This window comes from Cyclopterus lumpus, chromosome 4, assembly GCF_009769545.1.
Source record: "Cyclopterus lumpus isolate fCycLum1 chromosome 4, fCycLum1.pri, whole genome shotgun sequence".
NCBI classification, from domain to species: domain Eukaryota; kingdom Metazoa; phylum Chordata; class Actinopteri; order Perciformes; family Cyclopteridae; genus Cyclopterus; species Cyclopterus lumpus.
Window position 1 is genome coordinate 16521487 of NC_046969.1, and position 26037 is coordinate 16547523.

The window sequence follows — 26037 nt, forward strand, 5'->3', positions numbered from 1 at the left end:
ATGTACCGTTTTTTCGCCAAAATAGATAATAACAAATAACTAAGCCCAAAACTGATAAACCCATCAATAAATCCATTAAATATGTTCTTATGTGTCCAGTGAAGTAAAGTTTGAAACCATGTCTTAAAGATCTATTTATTTACCAGCACAAAATGACAACATCATCCCAATATTTACATGTTAGCAGTGAGAATCAAAATGACAAGGTAAATGTGTCATGTGATCGTTTCATAACCATAGAGACACAAAACGGATTGAGAAACTTTCCATTTTTGGTTGCCCATTACTTTTGCAATATTACAGGTAATCTGCTTTTCCACACGTCATAAACACGTTTTCAAATGACTTCCTTCTCCGTTGCTCTCCCTATGGTTTCTTCCTTTTATCTCCTCGTTAAAAGTGTTTTGGGGGAGGTTTGCCTGAACCGATGTGAGTTCCCGAGAAATATGTGCACAGATTGTAAAGCCATCTGAGGCTAATGTCTTCTTGAAGGAATAAACAACAGAGAACCAAAAGGTGGAAGTAAAAGCATCATCACACTGAACAGATGATGACTAAACACCAAATGACAAGCGCGTGCACAACATGTATCCACACAATGAGGTTATAATTAGACGGCTACATTCACAATCCGGTGTGAGAGGATAACATATTGCCAACCAACAATGGACGTGAACGTTTAACTTAAGAACCACAGATTTCAGCGACTAACGTTGGGTGACTGTTTCCACACCAAACTGTTTTCACGAGCACCGGCCGGCCGGTCGCGTTGGAGTCGGACGTTCCCAGATAGCTGCAGCTCTTCGGAGTGCACTTATACACCTAACTGTTAAATAAATAAAGCACCTGGTGTGGAGAACCTTTCCGGTGTGCGGCGAGCTGCAGAAACAGAGCGTTCTGTGCTCGCGTTAGCATGATGCTAATACAGGTAGCTGGTTGCGGTGTCGTGGGTGTTTACCTTAATTTCTGCCCGCAGGTTTATCTTGTCCGGGGATTTAGCTACTGGCAGGGACATCGCTCTCCTTCGCTCTGCGTCGTGTCAAGGAGCATTTACAACAGCGAACATTTGTGGGTTGACTTCATCCCGTTTGAACGATGGTTCGGAGAACGGGGACATAAACGTTACTTTAATCCTCTCGGCTAGCTTCTTCAACTTCCGCCACATGCACCGATCTACAGCCAGCGTCTGATTGGACGATCCGTTTGTCAATCATTTGATTCCGGAAGTGACTCCAGACGTAAACATATCCACGTGACGGCACACAAACATTTGCTGCCTTGGATAAACGGCCTGAACCGAGCAACGAGTCTATATTTAAAGCTTTATTACACCTTCATTAGTGCATTACAAGATTAATATAATTCATGTAGAAACTGTATATATTATCTAAAATAAAGTATAGGCCTATATTCTTTGTCATCAGCATAAATGATGTCATCCTCCGCCCTAAAAAACAGAAGTATTGAAAACAAATGACACTTTTAAATCTCTAGCACCCTCTGTAGCAAACCTTGCTCATTTTCTTTTTAGGGCAGTGGTTCGCAACCTTTATTCAGTGATGTACCCTTGTGAAATAGTTTTTTCACCCAAGTAGGCTACACCCTAACCAGCGCAAAAAAAAGATGTAATACACAGCGCTGTGTCATCAGTGTCTGATTTTATATAGAATATATAACATTTAGTTAATGAAATTACACTTATATTTTATTGAATCATTATTAAAAAACTTTTTCTAAAGGATTTTTGAATGGATGCTAATTTTGAATATGTATTTTTTTACAAATCTCACTTACCTTGTGCCTTCACTTGCCCCCATTTGAGAACCACTGTCTTAGGGTATCTTTTGTGTATGATCAATTTTTTTAAATGGTTGCAAACAAGAGATGGAAAATAATAAAGTTTATTTATTAGAGTGCTATTACAACTGTGGGGTTCTGCCTGCAACAATACTTCTGTTGATACTTTGTCAAATAAAGCTTAACTAAAATCTGATGAATTATTATAAATTCTCAAAATTACAGTATACAGATATCTATATTTCTATAGATGTCATTTGTGTTCTAATTTGTGCTTGAAAAAATAGAAATCATCATAACTCGCAGGTCTTGAACCTTGAAAAACCAGGTCACTCTTTGCTCCAAGCCAAGATTGAACACTAAAACTTTGTGGACAGAGTCAGACTTTAAAAGGTCAAATGCAAAGTAGCTGTCCCTTGTAAAACGTTCAAAGAACATTTCCAACTGTAATGTGCAACCAGTAGGTAGTCCCTTTGTTTCCCACAAAAAGGCAGCGCGAAGAGCTGACGTCAAACTGTTGGAGTTGTTTTCAACTGCGGTCCCACATAAAACAATTTACACGTATCGTATTGTAAGTTATTTTAGAAATTGTAATACTATGTTCACTAAAAATGTTCAGTTTGCACCTGTGATTTGTTTTTTAAGATTCTGATTCTTGAACCTTTTATCTTGTGATGGTCCTCTCTGCAAATATGTTCATACTGCAGTTGAGCAGAATAGAATAAAAATAGTAACAACGGCCCACTCAACCAATGTTTACAGGCACACAATGTTAGAACAGAATCAATAACTAGAGTTATATATGTTTAATACTATACTGTGATTGTTTTTTTATACTATATGGCACGTGTCTAATTATAAGTTAGAGAGTGAGTATTACTTTTTTCTATTTATAATAGGCTTATACCATGGCCAGTCCCTTGGGTGTTGTTTTTTTGCTATAGAGCCACCAATATCTTTTGATCTTTTTAATCAATGTCATCTGCCTTTCTTGCACTTTGAGATTTTCCTATTCAACAATTTTTTATCTTTCATTCTGAGAGTTGAGAAAAAAATGTGCCACATATCAAAGAAACCCTTTCAAAACCAAAATTAATTTAATTTAAAAACACCACATCGCCAAGCCATCAAGATAAATCAACTTCTGTCCACCTGGCATTTGAGACACTTTTTGAAAGCAACTGTTAACTTTGTCTTCTGTCGAGTTGTTAAATTCCACTTTTAAAGTGGTGTGTCCTCCCCAAACCCTGCCCACCCAACTCCCGGCCCCCTCCCTACAATGCCTTTGCTTCTGACAAACTCACCACACACTCTCATCTGGTCGACCAGAGCGCCACAGAGGAGCCAAACGACGGGAGGACGGTTGTCACAACCATGAGGGTCTTTATCTGCGTCAAGGGCTCCTGTGAGCCTATTGATGTCCCTTCAGATCAGACTGTGGGGGCTATGAAACAGATGGTGAAGGTAAACAAAATCTATACTAACCCAGGGTTAATGGTCCTTAATTTTAGTTTTGACAGCATTTTGAAAATGTGCCTGATCATTTAGATGTATTACTGGAGCGAAAAGAGACTGTTTGATGGATCCATCACATTTTTAGCTATTATTAGTTATCTGTTATATGTCAAGAAAAAGCTCAATCTCTTCATCATAGGAGACATTTTTTATGTCAATGCTGCTACAGACACTGAACACAATCGATCCAGAATCTTGGTTTCTTGGTCAGTATTCTGTCCCAGCTCCATACATTTCCACTCTGTCCCTTTTGGTAGGATAACTTTCTGGTGCAACACTCAGATGACAAACAGAAGCAGTACCTAGAGCTGAGCTACGGTGGTGCAACACTGCAGGACAGCTGGGCTCTGTGCGATGTTGGCATCACAAGAGGCAGTGCCATCCGATGCCTGATAAAGGTATTAAAACATGAAAAGGGTTTAGAGATTTGGAGCTGTTTTGGGATTTGATCAGTTTACGATGATGCACATTGAGGGAGGATGCTGAATTGCATCTTTGATTTAGGCCTACACTTCAGAAGCTATCTATTTTAAACTGTACATAAACAGATGAGTGCAGGGCAGTGTTAGCCTTAAAATATATTTTATTTTCACTTACACAATCCTTTTTTATCTGAAAAATTGGACATTTTATGCTTGAACTGTGTTGAGGGACATGCAGTCCCCTCTCAATATATACTATCACTGGGGATTCACTTCAAAACATAACTTGTTACTTCTTACCAAATACGTCCTTCTAAAAGTGATGAAATGTATGTCTTTTTTTACTATAAACAAAAATACAATCGTTAAAAAAAAAGAAAAGTAATGTAACAATCTAATGAAATACAAATTTTCAATGTGAATCTCACACCACTGACTTTTTGAAGGATTCTTTTGATAAACACAGGGATCCATCTTGTGACTAAAGTCTCGGTATTCGTTTGTGTTATTAACTGCAAGGCCTTTATCATTATTTTTCAGAGTGAACGAAGGCCTGTGATGTGTGTGTTCAATGGTGTGACAGGAGAAACCTTACCAATCATGGGAAGTGAGGCTTTTCTGCACATGTCCGTTGCTAGATTGAAAACTCTGGTTTCCATGAAAAGTGGCCTCCCCGTCAGCACCTTCAGACTGAGCACACCTGCTGGTGTGCAGCTCTATGACTGCAACCAACTCCAAGACTACGCCATTGAAGAGGGTATGTCCTGCTTATTGTCGATGTGGTTGATGTGTGCATCTTCACAGCAGTGCAGCTCGAAAAAAAAGTCTAAGAACATTCAATTGATTCAGTGAAAAGTTAGATCTATTCTATTTCCTTCTAAATTACGTGATTACTTTAAATTATGTAATTTACACAACTTTCATGTGCTGAATGTTGGTAACTGAGTATAGGTATAGAGAGATGTAAAAGAGCTTCACTTTCACATGAACAAAAAAACAAGTTGCTGTGTTGCACTATATTTGTGAGACTCTTAGTTTGTTATCCTCTCAAAATACATGCACAGACAAATGTGGACATTTAAAAAGTATACAAATGGAATAAATGTGATTTACTTCTTTTAAAATAAAGGCACACATCTCTGTTTGGACACGTGGGAAGGGTGGGGGCAGTTCCTCCAGGGTTGCCTCCTGGGCCACAGATTGACAGTCCAAAGCCGCCTCTCAGAAAAGAAGCTAGTAATGAGGTCAGAATTTCCCTACATGAAAACAAGTGTGAACTGTTGTGTGCAATTTTACACACACAAGTAAATCTTTTTACTTTCTTATCCAGGTTTCAGCTGAAGGTAGCACTCTACATTGCTGCCGCTTTAGGCCACCTGGACCTGGCCGGCTGGCTGCTGGAAAGGGGGATGCATGCTGAGAAACCAGTGGGGGTCCATCCGTACCGCCAGTGGTGCCACCAAACCTCCCACCGAGACACCAGGAAATGTCCCATCCACACAGCTGCAGAGAACAGCCAGCTTCTCATCCTCAAACTCTTCATCAGCAGAAACCTTTTGACCTTGGCTTGTCTGGACCCTAGGGGTCGGGACCCTTTGAAAGTTGCTATTCAGCATGGTCACAGAGATTGTGTGCGCTACTTAGCCAACAAGCTGTGCTCAGTAGTATCCCTGTCAAACATATCCCTGCCCATGCGCATCTACCTCCGGATAAAACACTGGGTGAGTTTGGGGAAGAAAAGGGCAGCCTCCAATCGATGCCAATACAACAGTGCTGCGTTCAAAGCCAGGGTGGAGGATACGTTGCTGGTGGATGGCTTCAACCATGTGTCTTCCAAATCCATGAAAGCTGCCATCAAACCAAATAGAGGAATCAAGGCCAAAGCGTTGCAGCCATTACCTCCCATCCACAACCTTCCTTCAGTATCACACCTCCCCAAACTGCAGTCTGTGAGCCCTGGTGACTTTAAAGAGATGCAGATAAAGCATAACCAATATGTCCAAAGCAGAGAAGATGGCTTATTGGATGAAATCTGTATGGATCTTCACAGTTTATGCAAGAGCAAGTTTATACTTCTGCCAATCCCCAGAGAAAGCATTCCCATTCTATCCCAGTCAAAATCTTCCCATATTCTGACTGAGTCTCTGGAGTGCATCTCTCACCACTGTGGCCGAACACGAAGAGAAAAAGCCATATACTGCTTGACTGTAGCCAGGTCTCTATCATTTGTGCTATACACTGTGCAATGTGCAATAAAAACACATTGTGCTTGGTCTCATAAATGCCATCTTGAGGTTCAAGATCAGTCAAGCAAATGTATTTGACTTACAGTCAAATTATATACACCTGTAATCCTATCTGTTACTAGTTGCTAATTTAGGTTTTGTACAGATGTATTAATTGACCACTTTAACTGGCCAAAGTAAGTTAACGTTGCTACATATACATATAATACATACATAGATACATATAATATAATGACTTCAGCTTCTGTAATGAGACATAAAACAAAACCTGTCGATTGTCTCAATGTTTTACTTATACAAAACAGTTACAGTTCATTGACTGATGATGGTTAATAACTTATAGAGGTTACTCAAATGCTATACATGACAGCTCTACTCTGCTGTGTGTAATGCCTGTTTCTTTTGCAGTGCCTTCACAGAAAAGCCTTGGTTGAAGCAGTTGAACATAGCACGGACCCTGATAAGGAAGCGTGTTCACACCATGGCCTGACACGCCCATCCAGATCTGTCACTCATCAGCTCAACTGCTCATCGATCTCCCATCGCCATTGGCTGCATAACTGCGAACGACAAAGAATCCTTCAGAGCGACAACTGAGGAGTGTATCTCAGGCTTACTGTATCATTGAAAATTAAACCTCTGTCTTTCTGTGCTCAGTCAAATCCATCCCTTCTATTGCATTTCACAAAAAGAGTGATAAACAGACATTATGGATTGTGATCAATACAACAGATTTAAAGACATGTTTTACATACTAACAGGATGTGAAAGGATTTATTAATGCAATTTTGTATTTTTGTTTTTGTTTGTGTTGACAAAGGCCAAGTAAGGACTAGCTTATAGCACCAACAATGGCATCTTCTGCCCTCTTTCACTGTGTGTAGTTGCACAGCTATACATTTTGTTAAATATATTTTTCATTTCAATTATGTATGAAGGAGCCAACACCGCATTTCATATTTAAATTACAGGTGGTGGAGTATAAATGAAGATGATTAGATTCATAATGAACTACAAATACCACATGGACGTTTGGTTCTTCTCTTTTTTTGAGTTAGGGTTCCTGCATTCATATTCATTTCTGAAATACAACATACAAACCAAAAGACTGCTGTTGTTTCAGTCTATTATTATTATTATTATTATTATAAAACACATGGCATAAAGGCGCCTTTATAAATTTCCGACGACACAAAGGCAGCATTTGATCATGTGATGTCGCGTTTAAAACAAAGTCTCGCGATGTTGTGAGCATAGTAGTGACAGTACTCCTGCCCCGCCAGTCAGTGAACAACCGGAGAGTAGCTAGATTTACAGAACCGCCAGTGCACGTAGAATCCTGCATATGTTTACACTGAGTTTATGGAAGAGCACTGAGTACTGACGGGGAGCATGTTCAAAACCGAGCACGTCTTAAGAAAGGTTAATTGAATCTCAGAAATTACAGAATCGAAAAATCAGTGGAAGAAAAATAGTTGAGCCGGGTCCGATAGTCAGCGTGTGGGAATGGCAGCTCCCCCGACGATAAAAGGCATCCTGAAAAACAAGAACAGCGGGACAAACGTCAAATCCCTGCCCGAAGAAGTACCGGGAGACAGCCCTGAACAAGCCCCCGTACTCTTGGAGGATGACCCACAGTAAGTTGTTTCTGCTTGGCCGTCGCGGGGTTGGTAGCCAGGTAACGTTTAGCTAGCTAAACACTTGTTAGCCTCTCTAGGTTACACCCCTGTCAGGCTAACTGTCACATAAAAGTCCCCTCTTTTTGGTTGGTAACGTTCGTCAACAGCGTGTGCTGTCTGTGTGGAGACTGTCTAGTTCCTTCTTGTGACTATGATATTGTTTCTCTCTCCACCCGATACAAAGCATGTGTAATCGAGAGCTAACGTGTACTGCTCATCAAGTTAGCTCTTTCACTAGCCAATCGTTTCGGATGACGACTGGCGGTTGTAACGTTTTTTTAAATTCACGTTGCCATTTGAAAATACCAGAAATGACTTGCCTGACATTAGGGTGATTACAAAATAACAACCCCCAGCCAACGATGAACACGTTATGGGGCAAACTGACACCTAAACTGGCGTTAACGTTGTTGTGGGCTTTCTGTAATTTACAAACACTGACTGATGATTTGTTTTCTGCATATGAAAAGAGAAAGAAACACTGCTGGCATATATTGTAAAACAAAGAGTTGTCTGTTTCATGTTACATTGGAGGGATTAAGATCGAGGATCATATTTTAGGGTATTGCCACTGAGATTGTTTGTTAAACTTTTAATACATTTTTTTTTTTTAATATGTGTTGCTCAAAGCCTTTGACAGGCTGTGAGTCATTCAGATTGAAATATCACACCTGTGGGTAAACAAAGCAAAGCTGGTTGTACCCCAAGTATATTTCTAGTGACCAACACTTGACCTTATATCTGACACTGGTAACTGCATGACAGGCCTGCACTGGCACCAAAGCACAAGTCTGGGTCAAAAGTGGCAGCAATCTGTACACCTCACTGACCTGAAAATCTTACACTCCCCTCTGCTTTTAGTTCCACTTCACCAACCATCTCAAGACTGCTGATGAATATTCACCATTATATGTATAAATGCTGTCAAATCCCATGCTTCCTAAACCCATCTAATTTATCCATTAGTCCAGACACCTATTAGATGCTCTTCATACATTCATCCTGATGTTGGCCAGCGCCCTCAAATGGCTGTGAAATATCAATCGTGTTCGATCATCTCAGATGAGGTCAAGAATATCACAGAGGAGATACAATGGGCTAGGCAAACAATCTCACAGTTTAGGGGAGTGACTAGGCTCCTTAATGATCTCAAGAGCTGATTGTGAAAACTTCCTTGGGACCGCTAAATCGGCTGCTCTGTTGTCTAATGGTGCTCGGTTTCAGGGTCTGGTTAACAAGAGTTGGAAGTCAGTTTATTTTTCTGGAGCTTTTTTCTTCTCCTTACGCATTGATAATACTGACACGGACACTTTTGCTGTGGCAGCGAGACATATTGCCTCGGATCACCAGTCCTTCAAAGCTCTGCTCTCCCACATACTCCCTGCTGTCTCCTTTCTGCCCCTAGGAAACTCTGCACATGTAGACTTCCCTGAGTGATGCTGTTACCTTATAAGGCCATTTGCAGACATGAGGGAGCATCTTTTGCTATGGCAAGATTAGTAAAACAAAATGTTGAGCTCAAATACTAAAGCACAAAAATGCTTTACTTTGCATTATTTGTATAGTTGAGGCTCTCTGAAATTGTGCAAAAAAAACAATCGTTGGATGTTTTAAGCTATATACGTCATCTGTGATCGCACCTGTGAGTAGCTGGGTAAAAACTACCCAAAGCAAAAAAAGGTTGCAGGGCTTCGCAGGCAGTTCTTTCATGCTTAATGCGTTGCTTATACAAATCCCACCATTGTTTGAGCATTTCAAAGTGCACTTGAGAAAGTACACAAGCTCTATTACAAAAGAAAGCATTGTTTGTTATAAAAAAAACGGTTTAAAATATGCCAGTGTGATCTTAAAGATAGAGGCACACCAATATGAGCACTTTTAAGGCTTTGAATGAATTGAATAATGTCTGATTTATAGTCATGACACCACCCACCTGCCAAATGCTGCCACATCTTTGATGCTAGCTGGAGATTCTGCCCACTGTAACGTTGGCTTGAGCAGTCAATTCATCAGTAGACTCATTTAGACTAATCATATTTAGATTGAAATACCTTTTAAAAAGAAAAAGAACTAATACAAATTAGGAGTCGTCATTATAATAAATACATGGTTATAGTGTGATGCCTCTGATCATTTGATTAACATGCATGATACAGCACATGGCATCTATCAATTAAAAATGATCAGCAAGTAATAATACTTCCTTATTTCCTACCAGTTACTTTGGAAGGTAACCAGCCATTCGTTGGTTGGTTAAAGCCAAAGTGTGAATAATTAGGCCATAGAAGGACGGGAGTTATTCGTGAATTCCAGTCCCAGCAGTAAATCTAGCTTTTTCTGTGTTGATACAAAAATAGTCCCTCTTTTAGTGATGATGAAGTGGAGGAAATATATTTTTTTTTGGGAGGATCTTGTATGCGGCTAAGCATCAAATCCACAGAGAACAACAAGGGCTGTCCATGTTTTGCCATACTGCCACTGTCAGCTCAGTTTAAAGCAAAAGACTCTCATACGACTGTATGCAATAAAAGGGTACATGCTTTCAAATCTTTACACAATACTACATACATTTTTATTTGCACACTTCTTTAATAATTTCTTTTTATTTAGCTATTATTTTTAGCTCTTATATGAAATTTCATGGATGTGCTTCATAAGCCCCATGTCGGTGTTTTTGATACGACAATGACTCTTCAGTGTCACCCCCTTTCAAGTATACTACAACTTTGGCAGGTCTTTACTAGTCTGGCCCTGTGCATACTAAGGAGTTCAATCGCCCACCATTATTTAGTTTACAGTGCTGTATACTCACACACCTATATATAATTCATGGATGCTTTCATGAAACTCAATCTCTCCTTCACTGTCTTGTGAGCCTCACCCTGACTGTGTGATGGACAGTTTAACTGGCAGCTAGTGAATCTCTCACTTTCAATATTGTGGATGGAAAAAGTCCACAGTGTGCAGGTCAGTAGAGGCCAACTGTGGGCACAGAAAATGAATACCGTTTCAGTATTGATGAGGAATCTGGAACTGACAGTCAGAATCAACAGGTGTCTGAACACCTCTAATCTATAATGATAAAGAGAAGTTCTGCTTTTGGACATGGTCGTAAATGGAGTAAAAAATGATCTCCCGCTTAAATATCTTGTGGACCTTTGGTGCAGAGGTGGGGCATATATTTAGTATAAAATGTGTTTTAAAGTGAAGCTCTTGATAAATTGTTGTAGATGTAAATGTTTGTCCTTTCGATTCAGTTTAGATTTAGTTTTACTTCACCGAATATACTTTTTACTTGTCAGTATAAAAGGGAAAATCTCTTGCATAGACAAGACATTGTCTTTTTCCCTACACCATGACCTTACCATGACCATGACCGCTGATGTGTCCAGAGAATTCAATGCCTCCTTATTACTCTGCTACTCCACTGATGAACTTTCTAAAGTCTGGACAGATGACAGGAGCTTATAAAATCGTATTAGTCCTAAATCTACTACTAGCTACTGCAGTCTGAGGAAGGAGCAGTGGTTTTCACTTGGGTTGAGTGGATAACTGCAAAAAGGGACACAACTAAAATCGGGAATACCAAATCTACATTCTACCATTTTTAGGTCAATAAAGATGACTGAAAAAAAGAAATATTTAATTTATTTATAACATAACAAAAGGGTGTGGGGTTACCGGTAATTAGAATGAAATCATTTACATTTGATCATTTTGAAATCGGCAACGTTCAACCAAAAGTTGATTAACTATTGTAATAAATAATTCAGATGTTTGGCTGGAAAGGGACACAGGTAACATAATGAGCAATTCCCCCGTGTCTGGAACTCATTTCCTTCCCTTCTCTTTCCTTGCCTGATATCAGACATAATTGTTCCCTGGTCCACAGTGTAATGGGCAGATTCAAAGGTCTGGACCCAGGCAAACGTTTTGCTTGATGCAGCATGTGGAAGCAGTATGTTCTGTGCATTTAGGCCAGCCGCTGTCTCCACTGTAAAACATGGCCGTGCTGCTGTTGCTGTTGGCGTGTTCAGGCAGCGGTGGAGAGCCCAGGGCTCGACCTTTCCTCACTACTCTCTGATTATGCTACCTGATAGCACAGCTCGGCTCTCAATGATGACTCACTCTATTTAATGAGTTTCCCTGGAGAGTTTTGTCGGCAGCTATTGAGCAGCCTCAGGGGATAGTCATCATCGCATAAGAGAAACGGCTCTATATTCAGTGGTTCAGTGGGTTCCAGTAGTGTCCCCCCCGCCCCCCTTCCTCTTGTAGTAGCAGGTGCATCATCATAGCATTACAGTTTTTGTGATTTGCTCTGAATGAGTGAGTGGGCTGGATTGGATTCAAGGGCAATAGTGGTTTGGTGGAAATGGATCATGTTTGGGATTTGTTGTGTAACCACACATTTTATCGAGTGAAGCTTGAACATCGTAAAACACACTCTCCCAGTTACACACACCCACCCAACAAGGTTAGCTTATTTTATAGAATGAGTTCTGCATGTTCAGTATGTTGGTCAAGCACATCTCATCATAATGAACAGCGTTGGCCTGTTTGCTGTTTACAGACTCAAAGTGGTTTCTCAAACCACTAATCACCTAGCTGCTCATAAGCAGGTCAGCAGCTCATTACTGTGCCAGTTTGTTTCAACTAATGTGCATGAATGAAACATCTTTAAACACAACAGAATCATTTATTGCCCAAATCCATTTCTCTTTTTCAGACTTCAGTCTGAACTAGGGTGGCAAAATTCTAGGAATATTCAAGGTGAAAACTTTCTATGGGAAACAGGAATTTATGGGAATTAACAAGAATGCAATGAAAAAACTAATGCTGTACTTACTTTGTAATTTAAACATAGTAACACACATTTGACCATATCATAAGCAGAAGTAATTGTAAACCTTTCTAATAGAAATGAAGAAGAATAATCACCAATTCAGCTGAGTTGTTAATGTTGTGTTTTACTATTTTTCTGTTTAATAGGATGCTTGCAAATTATCTGTGACGCAAGAGTGCACTGCTGAATGCAGTGCGTGGTTACAATTAAATTGAATGGGCATACTGTTAATCAAAACATGCCATAAGACCTAGTATTGCTTTGTATGTATATTTCCCTCCAAATAAGTTCACTATTAAAGGGTCAATTATTTCTATCAACAATTGTGCCAAATTTCCAAAATTCCTGGCCCTTTGCAAATCTAGTCTGAAGAGATGTTTCTGTTATTTGGCATTCAGTCATTGGTATAAATATAGTTTACAAGGTAGGATTAATTGTAGAACTCTTATATTAGACTGCATTTGTTTTAGCTAGGTGTACTTAATGTTCGGCACATCTTACTTTGTATCCACTTTATTATTTAGCTCTGAATGCACACGCAAGCTTGTTAAGTAAAGCTAAATGGTCTGGTTTGAGGAAGAGGCAAAGGGGAGCTGTGCAGGCCTGAAGCAGCTGGCAGTGAATTTAGCATCAATCACCCTGTGTCTATCCCATAATGCCTGACCTTTTGCCCCATGAACAATGTCAGGACTGATCTACAGTATCTTGGCTGGAAAGTCGAGGGAGAGCATAGGTGGTTTAACCCAAGCCAGATAACTCCCAATATCCCCTGAAATTATAGCTTTAGTTGTTTTGGAAATTAAGAGGATTAAAAAAAAAAAAAGAAGTGAAATAATAAATAAACATTGTGCTAATGAGACAATAAAAACAGCACAGGCCTACAGCAAACTAAAAAGAGGAAAACAAATCAACAAAATACTACTTAATATAGAGTGGTGCTACAGAAATTAAATGAAAATAAGATATGACCAAGTTATTGTCAGTAAACTATACATTTATTCTGTGAGACTTCCTTAGCTGTAACTGCAGGTGTTCCTTCCGTCATCCTCTCAAGCTAAATGTATCATTCGATGCTGATTTAGTTTTTGTTTCTGTTCATTTCCTCTTAGGATTTGAACGGGCAGCAAGGATTAGAGTAATTCTGAACAAAAAGCCCCAGCGGAGCATGCAGAGGTGACAGCCTTATTCCCCAGATGAGACTGGAACCATTTGGGGGATTAGGAGCAGGTCGGTTTCGGAGTGAGCGGAACAAAAATCAACTCTTGTTTCAAATGAGATCGTTGTTTGACTTTTGGCCTTATTCACTCACAGCCGATCAGCCTTACCTCTCGCTCATGCCCTTATTTAGGGAATAAAGGTCTTGCATCCGTCCTGGATTATCGTGGCGCAAAAGCAAATACCAGGTCAACTTCTGAGAATCGTCAGAATCCAAATTAGTGCCGAAGATACTACCTGACCTTTTTTTGTCATTTTTCCAAAAATAGAGTGAAATAGAAGAGTGAAAAGTGGGCCACGTTCAGTCCTAGAATAAATCTAGTAGCTCTTCTCCCAGCAGGAATAGAGTGGGTGGGGAGCTGGTTCACAGTGGTCCAAATGGAGTGTCGTCCATTTAGCCCTCATTTCTTTCTCACTGTATTTAAAATTATTATTTTTTAAAATCCTTTTACAGGAAGAAATCCCAGAAATGGGATGAGATGAACATCCTGGCCACGTACCATCCGGCTGACAAAGACTATGGTCTGATGAAGATAGATGAACCCAGCACTCCTTACAACAGGTCAGAGCCTTCTGAATATTTTTTTGAAGGTTTCAATTGATAAAATTGTAATCACTTCTACACATATTTTACAATATAAGCTATCTGAAGACATCAATTCACTATGTGTTACACTCCAGAATAGACCCTTTAATTGATCACGTAGCCAGTTTTGGGCGTGCGTGCGTGCGTGTGTGTGTGTGTGTGTGTGTGTGTGTGTGTGTGTGTGTGTGTCTCAGCAGGTTTGCGATCCAATATGCCAGGGTGCTGCGGGGAAGGTCGGCCTTGTCACAGACCTTTCTCTCTTCATGGTGCTCTTACCGTCTCCGTTTCCCCCTGTGCTCTGCCTTCTTTACCCGTAATCCCCTCTGGCAACTTGTCTGTTTGGTTATCTACTTCTGTTTGTGTCTGTCTTTCCTTTCCTTCTCAACCTTCCTCTCTTGCCTCATTTTCGGCTTTTTATTCAGTTAATTGCTCTCTTTCAGGATGGTGGGGGACGAAGATGATGAAGGGGCGCTGAGTGACTCAGATGGCCACAGCGGACTTGCAGCTGATGACCTGGCTTCAAAGTAAGAAATGTGAATGGAGGGAGACGATTACAAACCAAGTACAGTGGTAGAAAAGGGGGAAAGCAAACAATGAATGGAAATATAATTTGGTTGATTGCTGTAAAAGCTTAATTGTTCATTGTTGTTGTTGCTTGTGCAGTTTGTAGCTTTTTAATTAAGAAGAAAAGTAACCTGGAAAAGGGAGAAAAATAATGTATGCACTCTGGTGTAGCCCAGATAAGCCACACCTGAACACACTCGCCAACGTCCTTGTCCTCCAACAAGAATGTGTTAAGTGTGTAAGTGTGTAAATACACACTTAACACATTCTTGTTGGAGGCTGTACAGCCTCTGACGTCAGTGGCCACTTTACTGAGGTATTTACACAAACACTTTGGACAATGTCTCACCTATATTTTATATTTATTATATTTGCCACCTGGTGTAATATAGCCTCTAATATTGCATACACCATTGGCAGTAGTGGGATGAAGGGAGTTGTAACCTCCCAGTTAGTGGTGGTAATAGAACAGCTGGTCAACTGTAGCCTCCAGGACAGATTTGTCCAGGCAGAAAATTGTGCCATCACTCACTCACTCACATGGCAGTACAGTCACTCCTAGACTGCATTGTGGTTTGTACTGATGGGAACATGTCCTAGTATATATATTTCTTTTATTCCAGACTCATGAGTCCATAAAGTATAATAGTATGATTGTGTATTTATTTTTAGTTGGTTCTAACTCAGAAACACACCTGTAAAAAAAGCAACATATCTTTATTATGTGCGTAACATACACACAAACAGTATACAGTATATTGTAAACCACAAAGACATGATCCAAACCACTTTAGTGTATATAGGATCATCAAAACATTTCTCTGTTTTCATGGAATTACTTCCTGAATGTATTTAACTATTTTGCTACATACGGAGCATCCTAGAAAGAGAAATCTCGATGAAGATTACATTTGGGCTGTTTTACAACCACTTGTGCAGAGTGCAAAGGGTCAGTGACACAACGAAGTTCAAATGGAAGTAACAAATACTTGTGCATTTCCAAGATATTCTCATCTTCTTACTGTACATATACTGTACAATATGCAATAAAATAATTTTGACACAGTAAGTTAAAATAAAGGCTCTTTGTTTTTAAAAGCAGTGAACAGCAACTCGAGTACCTGTTCACTTGAAAACAGGTTTCATCAAATAAGTTTATCGCATAAAAACAAGCACAAAAAGGCAAATAACGCCCTGAAAAGCCTTCCTGTATGTTCATTTGGAGCTGTCTGAGATGTGTATTTGCTGTGGGCCATCGCGTTCATCTAAGTGCACTGATGCAGGTATTGGATGAGCTAGTTTGAGTCTGTGTGCCACAAAGAGGAGGGTGATTGGCTCCAGGCTTGCAAGTCAATTAGCTGCTTTTGTGTACTTCCACACAGAGCGCATTCCATTGTTTTACACTAAACCCTCCAGATAGTACAACAGCTGCTCTTTTCCTCTGTCCTCGTGTTTTAATCTCTCCAACATCCGCTCTCAGTCTCCTTTCTTATACATCACTTATCCAACTATGCGTTTCTTCGCTTTACTTCCATCGTCTCTAGTTCACTGCAGCCCTTCCACCTTCTGGCTTCCTTCCTGCCTTTCTTTATATCCGCCCGGTGCATTCTGAAGACGTAGGGAAATTGTCTTCTTTCTGGGTGAACCAGGCCAGTTTGTTGCAGAGCAGTAGTACAGTAAATAGGAGCCACCCCGGGGTAAATTGCACCAATTGACGACCATCCGCTGAGCCGTAAGGGATTATTCATTTTGTCCTCTGCTTTTAAAGCTCTCTGAGTGTAAGAGATGGGGATTGTAACTCTTCTTATTTTTGTCTCATGCTTGAGTACTTTCACATGCTCACATATCTTCCCTCTCATTGTGCCTGCTCTCTCCTCCCCCTTGCCTAACATTTCTCCATCTCTTCCCGTGTTTCTCACAATAGAAAACGCCTTTTCAGAAGTTTCTCCGCAATGACTTTAGGAGAAGCTTTTGATTATCTCCTGCCTCTATTTGGTCATTTAATATGGTTAAAAAGCCGCAGTGCAAACTGGGATTTCAAACACTGTGAAGAGACAACTCATTTATATTTCTTATCCCTTCCTATCTGTTTTTTTAAAAATCTTTTCAAGACTGGTGGCTGCAGAGGGCTCAGAACCTCGCTTCATGAAGGAAGAAGAAGAGGAAGACGAAGAGAGCAGCGAGGAGGAGGTAGAGGAGCTGAGTCCTGAAGAACAAGGTTAACATGGCGATTATTTTCCTTTTTTATTTTTCACATCCACACTACTATTGCCCTCATCTATGGAGTCTCAGTGTAATATTATCCTACAGTTCACCTTATTACAAACTAAGTGACACACACACACACACACACACACACACTCACACTGTCAGTATGCTTTTGACTGTTCTCTAACCTTCTATGTACACACACACACATGCACGCTGTATAATGTGAACAGGTTCCCATGCCAGCTCGTTGTTTACGAGCTGCAGGTGAAGACATGCTGATTCAGGTTGAAGAGAATTTAGAACTGTTTTACATCAAATATTTTCTCATGTTTAGTCCTATTGTTCAGTCAACAGAAAATACAAGCCATATTATTATTTATTATTTAATATCTTTATTTAAAAGGGACCGTGTACAGTTAAAACATAAATGTCACCATTTGATGCACTGTACCAGATTGTACCTACAGCTAATTTGCATCTGTAGTCCCTTGACAGACCATAACAAACATAAAACAATAGCAAACAGTACAGAATAAGACACAATACAACAGTATATGTGGTAAGAAGAACACACATTACACACAATGTGAAGCTACAGTACAGCAGCACATTTAAAGTAAGTAATACAAACCATAATAACTTTGCTCAATGAGTACAGCGCTGACCAGCTTTCAACTGATTTTTTAAATGATATACTCGCACATAATATATCTGTTCTAATGTTCATATTTAGTTATGGAGCCCTTTAAACTACAATATGTAAAACTAATTTGTTTGTCTTAAGTGATTTTGTTTAGGAAAGTAATTTGTCTTTTTGAAGATTTAATGTCCAAAGTAACTTAACACTGTTTACTTCAACAATGAGAATAGTTGGTAATTGTTGTGCAAGACAGCTGACTGTCAAAGACCAGATTAAATTAAGCTTTTAATTTCAAAATCCAAATTTAAGAGACTTTATGCCTGAATAAACCTCATTAGAAACATCACTTGTTTACTCCACCTGTCACAGATTTGTGCACATTTAAATCCCAAATATGTCAATGGCACATTACTCACACAAACATAGAGCCCAGCAACTTTTCTTAGTCTTGCATAAAGTCTGTGACACAATCTCCTTTTACACTATTTTAGTACAATTGCCATCCATCTTGAGGTGGCAGCAAACACTTGGAAGTTATTGTCTTCTAAAATAAGTGTCCCATTTGGAGTTTGACCCCTTTTTCAAAATAGGTTTGTCAGAAACAATAGAGATGGAGGAGAGTATTTTTGTCTCCATGTATGAATGTAGGAAACAATTTACGATTATGATGCAAATGTTGAACTAGGCTTTTTATCAGTAGACTCATAATAGTAGTATAATTACTAAATCCTGCATTCAGTCATTGCTTCGGGCAAATTTATAGCGATTTCAAAAATGTTCTTTCTCTGCAGCCAAAAAGACGAATTTTCAGATGATGAGGAAGATGCACTACAATGAGGGCCTGAACATCAAGCTGGCCCGCCAACTCATTGCCAGCGAGCTAGAAGATGACGAGGATGCAGACGAGGAGATGAGGGACGACACTGAAGAGGCGAAGGAGGACACGGAGGAGAGGGAGGACACGGAGGAGAGGGAGGACACGGAGGAGATCAGTGTTGACCCTCCACAGGAAGGTAGGTAGAAGGAGACGCTGTGCACGTCTGAATAAGTCATTTGGACAGTTTCCAGTCCAACAGATATTCTATCTGTATAGAGGCAATGAAGAAGTTCAGAAATAATGGTTTTGCGCACTGATGCACGCTGTCGATGTGGATGTCATTAGATCAAACAGCCGGCTTGTTTGTGCCGCCCAGTGGTTCAGTATGCAAAGCTGCAGCAGGAGGAGGTTTCAGTGTTTTACAGAAAGCACATTTCAACAACAAAGCAATTCAAAGTGCTTCACATGAAACTATTAAAAGAATCAAAACATAATGCAAAAAAACACTTTTATAGCCCATTTATAGATGAGCGCAACAAGTTATGATAAAGGACTTGTTATTTATTGTATACTCGGTTTGATCTGGACTAATGGTTTGTTGAACCTAAAATATTATATTATGAATTGTGTTCAGCTTCCCCAGAAAAGAAGAGGAACATTTTTATTCTAGCTGCGCCTATTGTTTTGTTCTCACGTCTGTCTGCCTGTTTGTCTCTCGTTTGTTCTCCAGCTGATTCTCTGGACTCGTAGAAGAGGCTTCTCTCCCACATTCAGCCCTGTGTGTCGGCTCAAGATCCGGACAGACAATTCCGCGGTGCTCTGTTTTTTTTAATGCCGGGCCGCACAGCAGACACCGCTTCACCACTCGTATAATAAACCTCAACAGCCAATAACCTCCCGGTCACCTGTCTGTCTCTACTGTTCCTTAGAACTGTGCAATATAACCTTCAAACAACCTGTTTTTTAACTCCCAGAAGCAGTGCAACACACAAGAGAAGACTGTTGCTCCCTCCTCCTCCCCTCTTGCCAAGAATTTCTCCCTCCTCTGGACTGGCATCGCACTGAAAGATATGTGATTCTGACCCTGAAAGGAAGATCAAGGTCTTGTTAAAAAATGAAGACAAAAAACTGCTGGATACCAGGACTTCCGTCTGGCCACTCCACCACGGTTCTTCTGCAGGCCACAGAGCCAGTACGTCAGCCCTGGAGGAAGCCAGGGGAAACCCCACAGCCTCACAAAAGGCATATCTGAGACATGACGACAGCGATTATACTAGGTGTTCTTCAGAAGGCTTTTATTTGTTGTTGTGCCCTGTAACCCACCACTCTGTTGCATTTTCGTTCCTCCTTCAGTACTTTTTGTGATACAATTAGATGCTGTGACGACCAGTTGGGTTGTCATCTTTGTTTTACCTTGCGATTCAGGTACGCCATTCATATTGGAATACAAGTGTTATGATCATTTAGGAGCTATATATTAGTCTCTTATTGCACAAGAAAACATGACCTACATAATCTAAATGTCATGATAAAGCAACATCCACATTTGACATCATACAGTACATACTTCATATATAACACATAATTGACACTTGAATGCGATGATGTCTCACTTTGATGCTTGCAGTCAATTGTATGGCTTTTTGGTTAAGATCAAGTAAAACAACACAGCCCATAATTATTATTTGTATATTGCCAATTTGCAGATTTGTGACCTGTAACTTCATATCTACTTCTCTCTTTGCAAGCAAGAACACCACACCTCAATTAAAATTCTGGCATTTACACAAAACAAACATGAATACCTCATAAAACCAGACCGTAGGCCTTTTTTCCAAAATGGAATACATTTGGCATATAGGTTGTCTATCAAGAGACATTTTTTTTCTCCCAGTAAAAACTATTTTAAATTGATTTGGGGAAACAAGATTGCAGGACAAGCTGGCAATATACATTTCAAAATGTTCAGTCAAGACTGAGTCAGGCTTATGGCCCCTGTGTGTTTCCTGGCCACAGCAGAAAGGTAATGCATTGGCTCTTTACACATTGTGTGTGTTTTATTTGTATGAAGGACGGTATTGAAGTCCCACATCTGAGGTACAGCACGAGCTACTGATTAACAGGACACTGTGCCGTCTTTAACGAGTTACGGCTTTCAGCACCGGGCTCCAATGTAGATCTGACAAGGAAGAAATATTCTCGCTTCCATGATGTTAGTTGTCTTCTTGTTGCATGGGAGCTTCACCAGACTGAATTGTGTGTAATTTAATTCGAGGAAAGGTTCAATCATCTACTTTGTGTGTAATTTCTCACCTGGTTTCATCACATTTGATGTAAAGTTGTCGGATCTACTTCAGTGTCTTGTACGACGCAGCTTGGGAATGTCAAAGAAAAGTCGACAAAGTTATCACGAGTCTTAAATTGTCGCATTTGACAAAAGTATTGAGGTAAAAAAAAAAAGAAAGACTGATCCTGGTGGTGCAACCTAAATAGTACTTATATAGTAGTGGACTCGGTTTCTGGGGTGGATTATTATGTTTACTATGACTGCGCTATACACTGTACGCCTTCACTTGACAAAGTGGAGGCAAGAACCGAAGGCCTGAGAGAAAAGTATGTCGGAACCCTGAGTGTCTCATGTTGTGTCCTCTTCATTTTCTTCTGACCCGTTAATTCCTCACTGTGATGCAAGTGAACTCTTTATTATGGAAATACAAAAGATCACAGAGCAACAGTATTTCTTCTGCAAACATCCCTTTGCAGTTCACTTTGTTCTTGTCGTTTAGTATTTGGTGGTGGGTTTTTCTTCTTCTCCATGACGGAGGTTAAAGCAACTTCCTTTCGGCCATTTCCACCAATCAACAAGCTCGCATTCGAGCAGTTAACTATTACCCGATTTTATTGTGGCGATACAGGAATATGTCTGGAAATACATATTTTGACGATACTGTACCTCTATTCTGCTCACTGACTTTGTGAGCAGATGGAAAAGACGACTGCAGAGAAGCTGAGAAGTTCGGTTTATATTCTCATTTAAGACAAAAGGACAATGTCCAAAACATGACTGTCATGGTCACCCTGTAGGTGGTCATTACATGTCAAATGTGCCTCTTATGTATTTATGTACATGTGTGTAAAATGAACAGGCTATGCTCCATGTCACTGTTTTACTTTTGCCTCACGTGTCCGCTGTCTGGCTTTTTGTCATTGCGCCACTTCTGCCCCGTTTGGTTTGTTTTCTAAGAATTACAGACTGTTGAACACTGTGTGTCGCTCTCAGAAATGACGTGGACGTTGAAGTCACGTGTTTTTGTATTTCCAGTTTGCATGTCCTTAATCATCGGATTGTGTGTATTCCGTTTTGTTTTTGTCTCCTTTCATTAAACTAATGTTGTTGGGAACGAGTTTGTGTTGTGGCCTGTGATTGATCTGAAGAGTCGGGATGCCTAAAAGTTGAATGAAGCAGAAAATCCTTCGCTGCCTGTCTGATTAAATCCTCTAAAGGACTGGAGTTAGTTTTCCTGTTCGCACAAACAAAGGTTCTTTTTTTTTTAATGGCTTTGATTTTGTTTTGTTTTGTTTTTCTCGGTATTCATTGTTGAAAAAATCATAAGCTACTGAAAGTGAACTTTACCTCCGGTCTGTCGTCAACAGTTCTATCAGATTTATCATCTATCTTGTCAGTGAGTTGAAAAGTACCATTACAACATGTCATTTAGTTTAACTTCAGCTCTTTACAAAGCATGGAAATTGGATATTCCATCTCAACAACACTAGGCCCATCTCGTTAGACCGTTCATTGTTACTTTAAAGGTAAAATGCTCGTCACTAATGTTAGTGCTGTTTAATAACAGCAAACGTGTAACTCTGCCATAAATAAAACCAGATAATATTCCCTGTGCTGGTTACTATACTGTATGTTAAACATGTTTCAAGCCTCTGCATGTTGTTTGTATGTACTATTATGGGAATTAATGGAAACTGGTTCCCTGACCAAAAAACCCCATCTCAGAATGTGTGTAGTCTATAATATAAATAAAGAAACGTGGATATGTTATGAAGTGCCAGTAGTCTACCTCAAAATTTCAAGTATAGGCTACTGGAGTAAAAACATTGTTTCTTTTTCCACCTTTGTTATTACACACGCACAATGCGATATACAGTCCACGTCCAGTTAGTTTGGACATTGCAATAAAAATAAAAAAAGTATAATAACTATATATTAACTATATTACAAAATAAATTTGAATACACACACGTTGAGGTAATATTTTAAGTGAGTGTCCCTCTCTAACCACCAGATGGCGCTGTTACACACCGTATGTGCCATTCCCGTTGGGATTCTAGTAATTCTAATCGGATAACACAGGGAACCGTGTCGCACAGGGATTATCCCACATGGGTGGTGTTGAGAGGGTTTACAGCTAAGAATAAAAGCAGATTTTAGTGTTTTATTCAACGGAAAAACTGCGTTTCAACACAAGTGGACCTGAGATTTGAATATATTGTCAAATGTTTTACATATTCGTCTTTTTAGTTTTTAGTGCGTGTATAATTTGTTATTAAAACTACAGTATAAAGTACGGTTAAGTAAAAAAGGAGGAAGCCGTCCTGGGGCGTCTGTCAATTGACACAAAGATCGTGTAGGCAATACAGAGGCATCGCTCTTTCTTAGTTTTCGTCTCTTTGAGTGGTAATCCTTTTTCACGTGGTTGCAAAGCATGGATTTATTGGTTTTCTGTAATACTAATTATTTCACATATATACAAATGTTCAAAGACTGGTTTTGTTCATTTTCCAACAAGAGTAATTATTCAACTTCTACTTCAAGTTTAACTGAACATCTTTGTCCTTCAAATGAAATGTTTCCTGCAAACAGGTAAAGAATGTGAAACTGCAGGAGATAACTGAACATAATGAAATACAGAAACATTTTTAAAACCCACAACATAATTTCCCATAAAACACTTTATAGCACAACATACATCTTTGAGGACATCCAGCCACCATTATAAAACCCAGTCATCCATGGTTAAAGCATTACTCATCCATCTAGTTTGTATGAGTGAGAGTGATCAAGAGCGACTCATCCGTGAGCATTCAGCAGTTAATAATGTGTCATAAAGGAATCATAATCTTCTATTGCCACAAATTAATGCTGAGGTTTTAGTTTGTATATTATTGTGCTGACTTGAAAGAGGTATAACTTAGACATATATGAGTATATATCGGAAGAAAATTGTAAGAAAAATGTAAACTCTTTCCCCTTTTATATTTTTCATTGTTCTCAATATAATGTTGTAATACTTTTCTTTTGTTGCACATGCGCTCTGGCTAGTGATCCCTCTTTTCCCTCCTCCAGCATAGACGATCTTTGAGTGAGGCAGTAGTATCTGCGTGGAAGAACAGGATCCTCTCCCACTGGGTGCTGTGACCTAGGTTTACTAACGTTACCCGACGACTCTTTTCTGCGTTTCTGCCTCTGAAATAGTTTCCTTGTCGCGTTTTTAGGCAATTCCACATTACAACACACAGTTCTTTTATGGTTCCGTTGCCACGACCTGTTTCTAATCGTAGCCGCTGGCCTCGGGGGTTGAGCCGGCTAGCAGAGCGGTGACGGAGGGCAGACAGCCGGTCGGACGGACGGAGGGAGCGACGGGCACGTTAGCAAACGAGCTACTCAGCCGGGATTACTGCCTGTAATCAAAGAACAGCGCACCGCCTGCTGGCTCTTCTCTCACTGCGGCAAACATGAAGATCACCGTGGATTTCGAGGAATGTTTGAAGGACTCCCCGCGATTCAGGTGAGTGGTGCTTCTCGTGTGTGTGTTCCTGATAGTGGTTATTTATTTATTTATCACAAGGGGGGGGGGGGGGGGGGGGGGGGGGAGTGTGAGTTAACTTAGCTGGCGGCTAACCCGAGCTAATCAGCTTCTGCCACTTTTCTATTTGTGTCTCTCGGAGAGCGGGACCACAGCCTGAGGGGCCGGAAACAAACACACACTCACTGACCGCAGCGGGGGAGCAGGCTGGTCTGCTGCTGGGTGGTGGTTGTTGTTGTTGTTATGTATGTGAAGTATGTACAATATGAATATGTATTAAAAATGAATGCCGGCAGACGCAGTCTGTGCCATTAACCTTAATTTGCCATTGTTTAAAAATGTCAAGCGTAAAGAATGAGTGTGTGCGGTACATCACACTGTGCCATACTTACTTATTTAAGTGCATTTGAGGACGTTATTGTCAAGGACTTAACAGTCTCAAGTGAAACAAATACATACTATTTTGCAGCTACTCACTGACTGTGTTTACATGCATGCACACAAATACAGAGTTGCGTTATTCTGTGACAATAGTTTGATTTAACAGGTATGTGATCATGTGTTCTGTGAAATTTTAGTTAGACTGTTCTCGCTATTATACATTTTTGGGCAACGTAATTGTGTATTACAATATGTCGATGTATGATTTAATTATGACATGATTATATTGCAAGACCATAAATTCTCGGATTGAATTATCGATCTTCCCTGACTGGAATTAAATACTCTTGTCGGCTTGTATTGGACAAACAGTTCTGCAACTAACAACATATTTTCATCATCCTTCAGTTATTTTCTCAATTAGTCAGTTAATCATCAGTTTCCCAAAGCCCAAGTTTACACATTGTGAAAGTCCAACAACCCAAAACAATTAAGATGAATATAAAATGTCACATTGAAGAAGATGAAACCAGGGATTTTTGCCATTTTCGCTGAAAGAAAAGAGACTTGAATGATAAAGTTGCCGATTACTTTTCTGTGGGTAGACCACTCATTAATGGTTTAAGCAATACAGGGCTTACCCTTCTTCCACCAGCCCGCTTGAAGTGGAACATCTTAAATCTCATCATCCATTTAAAGTATTTACATGAAGTGAATAATGTCCACTTTGGTGTAAAACAAGCTCTTGTGTGTTCATGTGCCGTATTCTGGCAGCAGTGTTGCTTCTAACATCATCACTCGGCACTACTTCTTCTTTTATTTTTAAATTCTGCGAGCTTAAAAGCTGTGAAAATGTTTTGTTTGCTCTCAACTGCCTCCTCATTTCCTGTGTGTTTTCCAGAGATTTGAGAAAGCGCCTCCTTCCTCCCTCTGCTCCTCTTTGTTAATGCTGCAACATCCTCTTTCTCAAAAAACGAGGACCAGATGTTGAAATTCTGAGGTTTTAACAAAAGGGAATTTCCCAGTCAGCTGTCTTACTTGAATTCAGCTGGTCAAACACTCTATTGACCTACATCCATGTGTGTCACCCAGACTCCTTAGGTATGAGGATCTGAGTCATCATTATACTTTGATACATTTATGTTCAGCCAAGCAATCTGATTGGTCTCGTATTAACGCATGGTAGTTCTAGTTGCAACTTCGGGACAGTCTTTGAACTTTCTTTTCTTCTTTGCATCATGATCATCATCATCATCATCATCATCATCCTCATCTTTATCGCCATACACACTCACCAAA

General features: G+C 39.9%; 4 protein-coding genes across 7 annotated transcripts in view; 3 read left to right on the top strand and 1 right to left on the bottom strand.

Annotated features, from left to right (window-relative positions):
* rnf13 (ring finger protein 13) overlaps positions 1-1212 on the bottom strand; it is a 31860-nt gene extending 30648 nt beyond the window's left edge. The window contains exon 1 of the mRNA XM_034530348.1: positions 959-1212. The gene's annotated coding sequence lies outside the window, so the exon portion shown is untranslated. The remainder of the gene's footprint in view (positions 1-958) is intronic.
* A 1959-nt stretch (positions 1213-3171) lies between these two features.
* Positions 3172-6470, top strand: LOC117729399 (protein ANKUB1-like). The gene is made up of 6 exons (XM_034530410.1): positions 3172-3261; positions 3570-3710; positions 4275-4491; positions 4864-4978; positions 5065-5949; positions 6389-6470. The coding sequence occupies exons 1-6, from the start codon at positions 3172-3174 to the stop codon at positions 6468-6470; spliced, it is 1530 nt and encodes a 509-aa protein (XP_034386301.1).
* Positions 6471-7247: 777 nt separating this feature from the next.
* Positions 7248-21940, top strand: ppp1r2 (protein phosphatase 1, regulatory (inhibitor) subunit 2). Its single transcript, XM_034530366.1, has 6 exons — positions 7248-7617; positions 14172-14279; positions 14744-14827; positions 16979-17085; positions 18510-18731; positions 19266-21940. The coding sequence occupies exons 1-6, from the start codon at positions 7487-7489 to the stop codon at positions 19283-19285; spliced, it is 672 nt and encodes a 223-aa protein (XP_034386257.1). The 5' UTR covers positions 7248-7486; the 3' UTR covers positions 19286-21940.
* A 1948-nt stretch (positions 21941-23888) lies between these two features.
* LOC117729277 (arf-GAP with coiled-coil, ANK repeat and PH domain-containing protein 2-like) overlaps positions 23889-26037 on the top strand; it is a 47727-nt gene continuing 45578 nt past the window's right edge. For 2 of the 4 annotated variants that reach the window (XM_034530215.1, XM_034530213.1), the window contains exon 1: positions 23889-24339. In XM_034530215.1, the coding sequence (XP_034386106.1) occupies positions 24287-24339 (53 nt within the window). In that variant the 5' untranslated portion in view covers positions 23889-24286. The remainder of the gene's footprint in view (positions 24340-26037) is intronic. The other 2 variants (XR_004609351.1, XM_034530212.1) reach the window with 1 other exon arrangement.

Bases quoted from the DNA above. Each gene is read 5' to 3' on its own strand.
- LOC117729399 (XM_034530410.1), top strand. From the start codon at position 3,172: ATGAGGGTCTTTATCTGCGTCAAGGGCTCCTGTGAGCCTATTGATGTC. The intron at 3,711-4,274 runs GTATTAAAACAT...ATTATTTTTCAG, and splicing joins CCATCCGATGCCTGATAAAG to AGTGAACGAAGGCCTGTGAT. The intron at 4,979-5,064 runs GTCAGAATTTCC...TTTCTTATCCAG, and splicing joins GAAAAGAAGCTAGTAATGAG to GTTTCAGCTGAAGGTAGCAC.
- ppp1r2 (XM_034530366.1), top strand. From the start codon at position 7,487: ATGGCAGCTCCCCCGACGATAAAAGGCATCCTGAAAAACAAGAACAGC. The intron at 7,618-14,171 runs GTAAGTTGTTTC...ATCCTTTTACAG, and splicing joins CTCTTGGAGGATGACCCACA to GAAGAAATCCCAGAAATGGG. The intron at 14,280-14,743 runs GTCAGAGCCTTC...GCTCTCTTTCAG, and splicing joins CCCAGCACTCCTTACAACAG to GATGGTGGGGGACGAAGATG.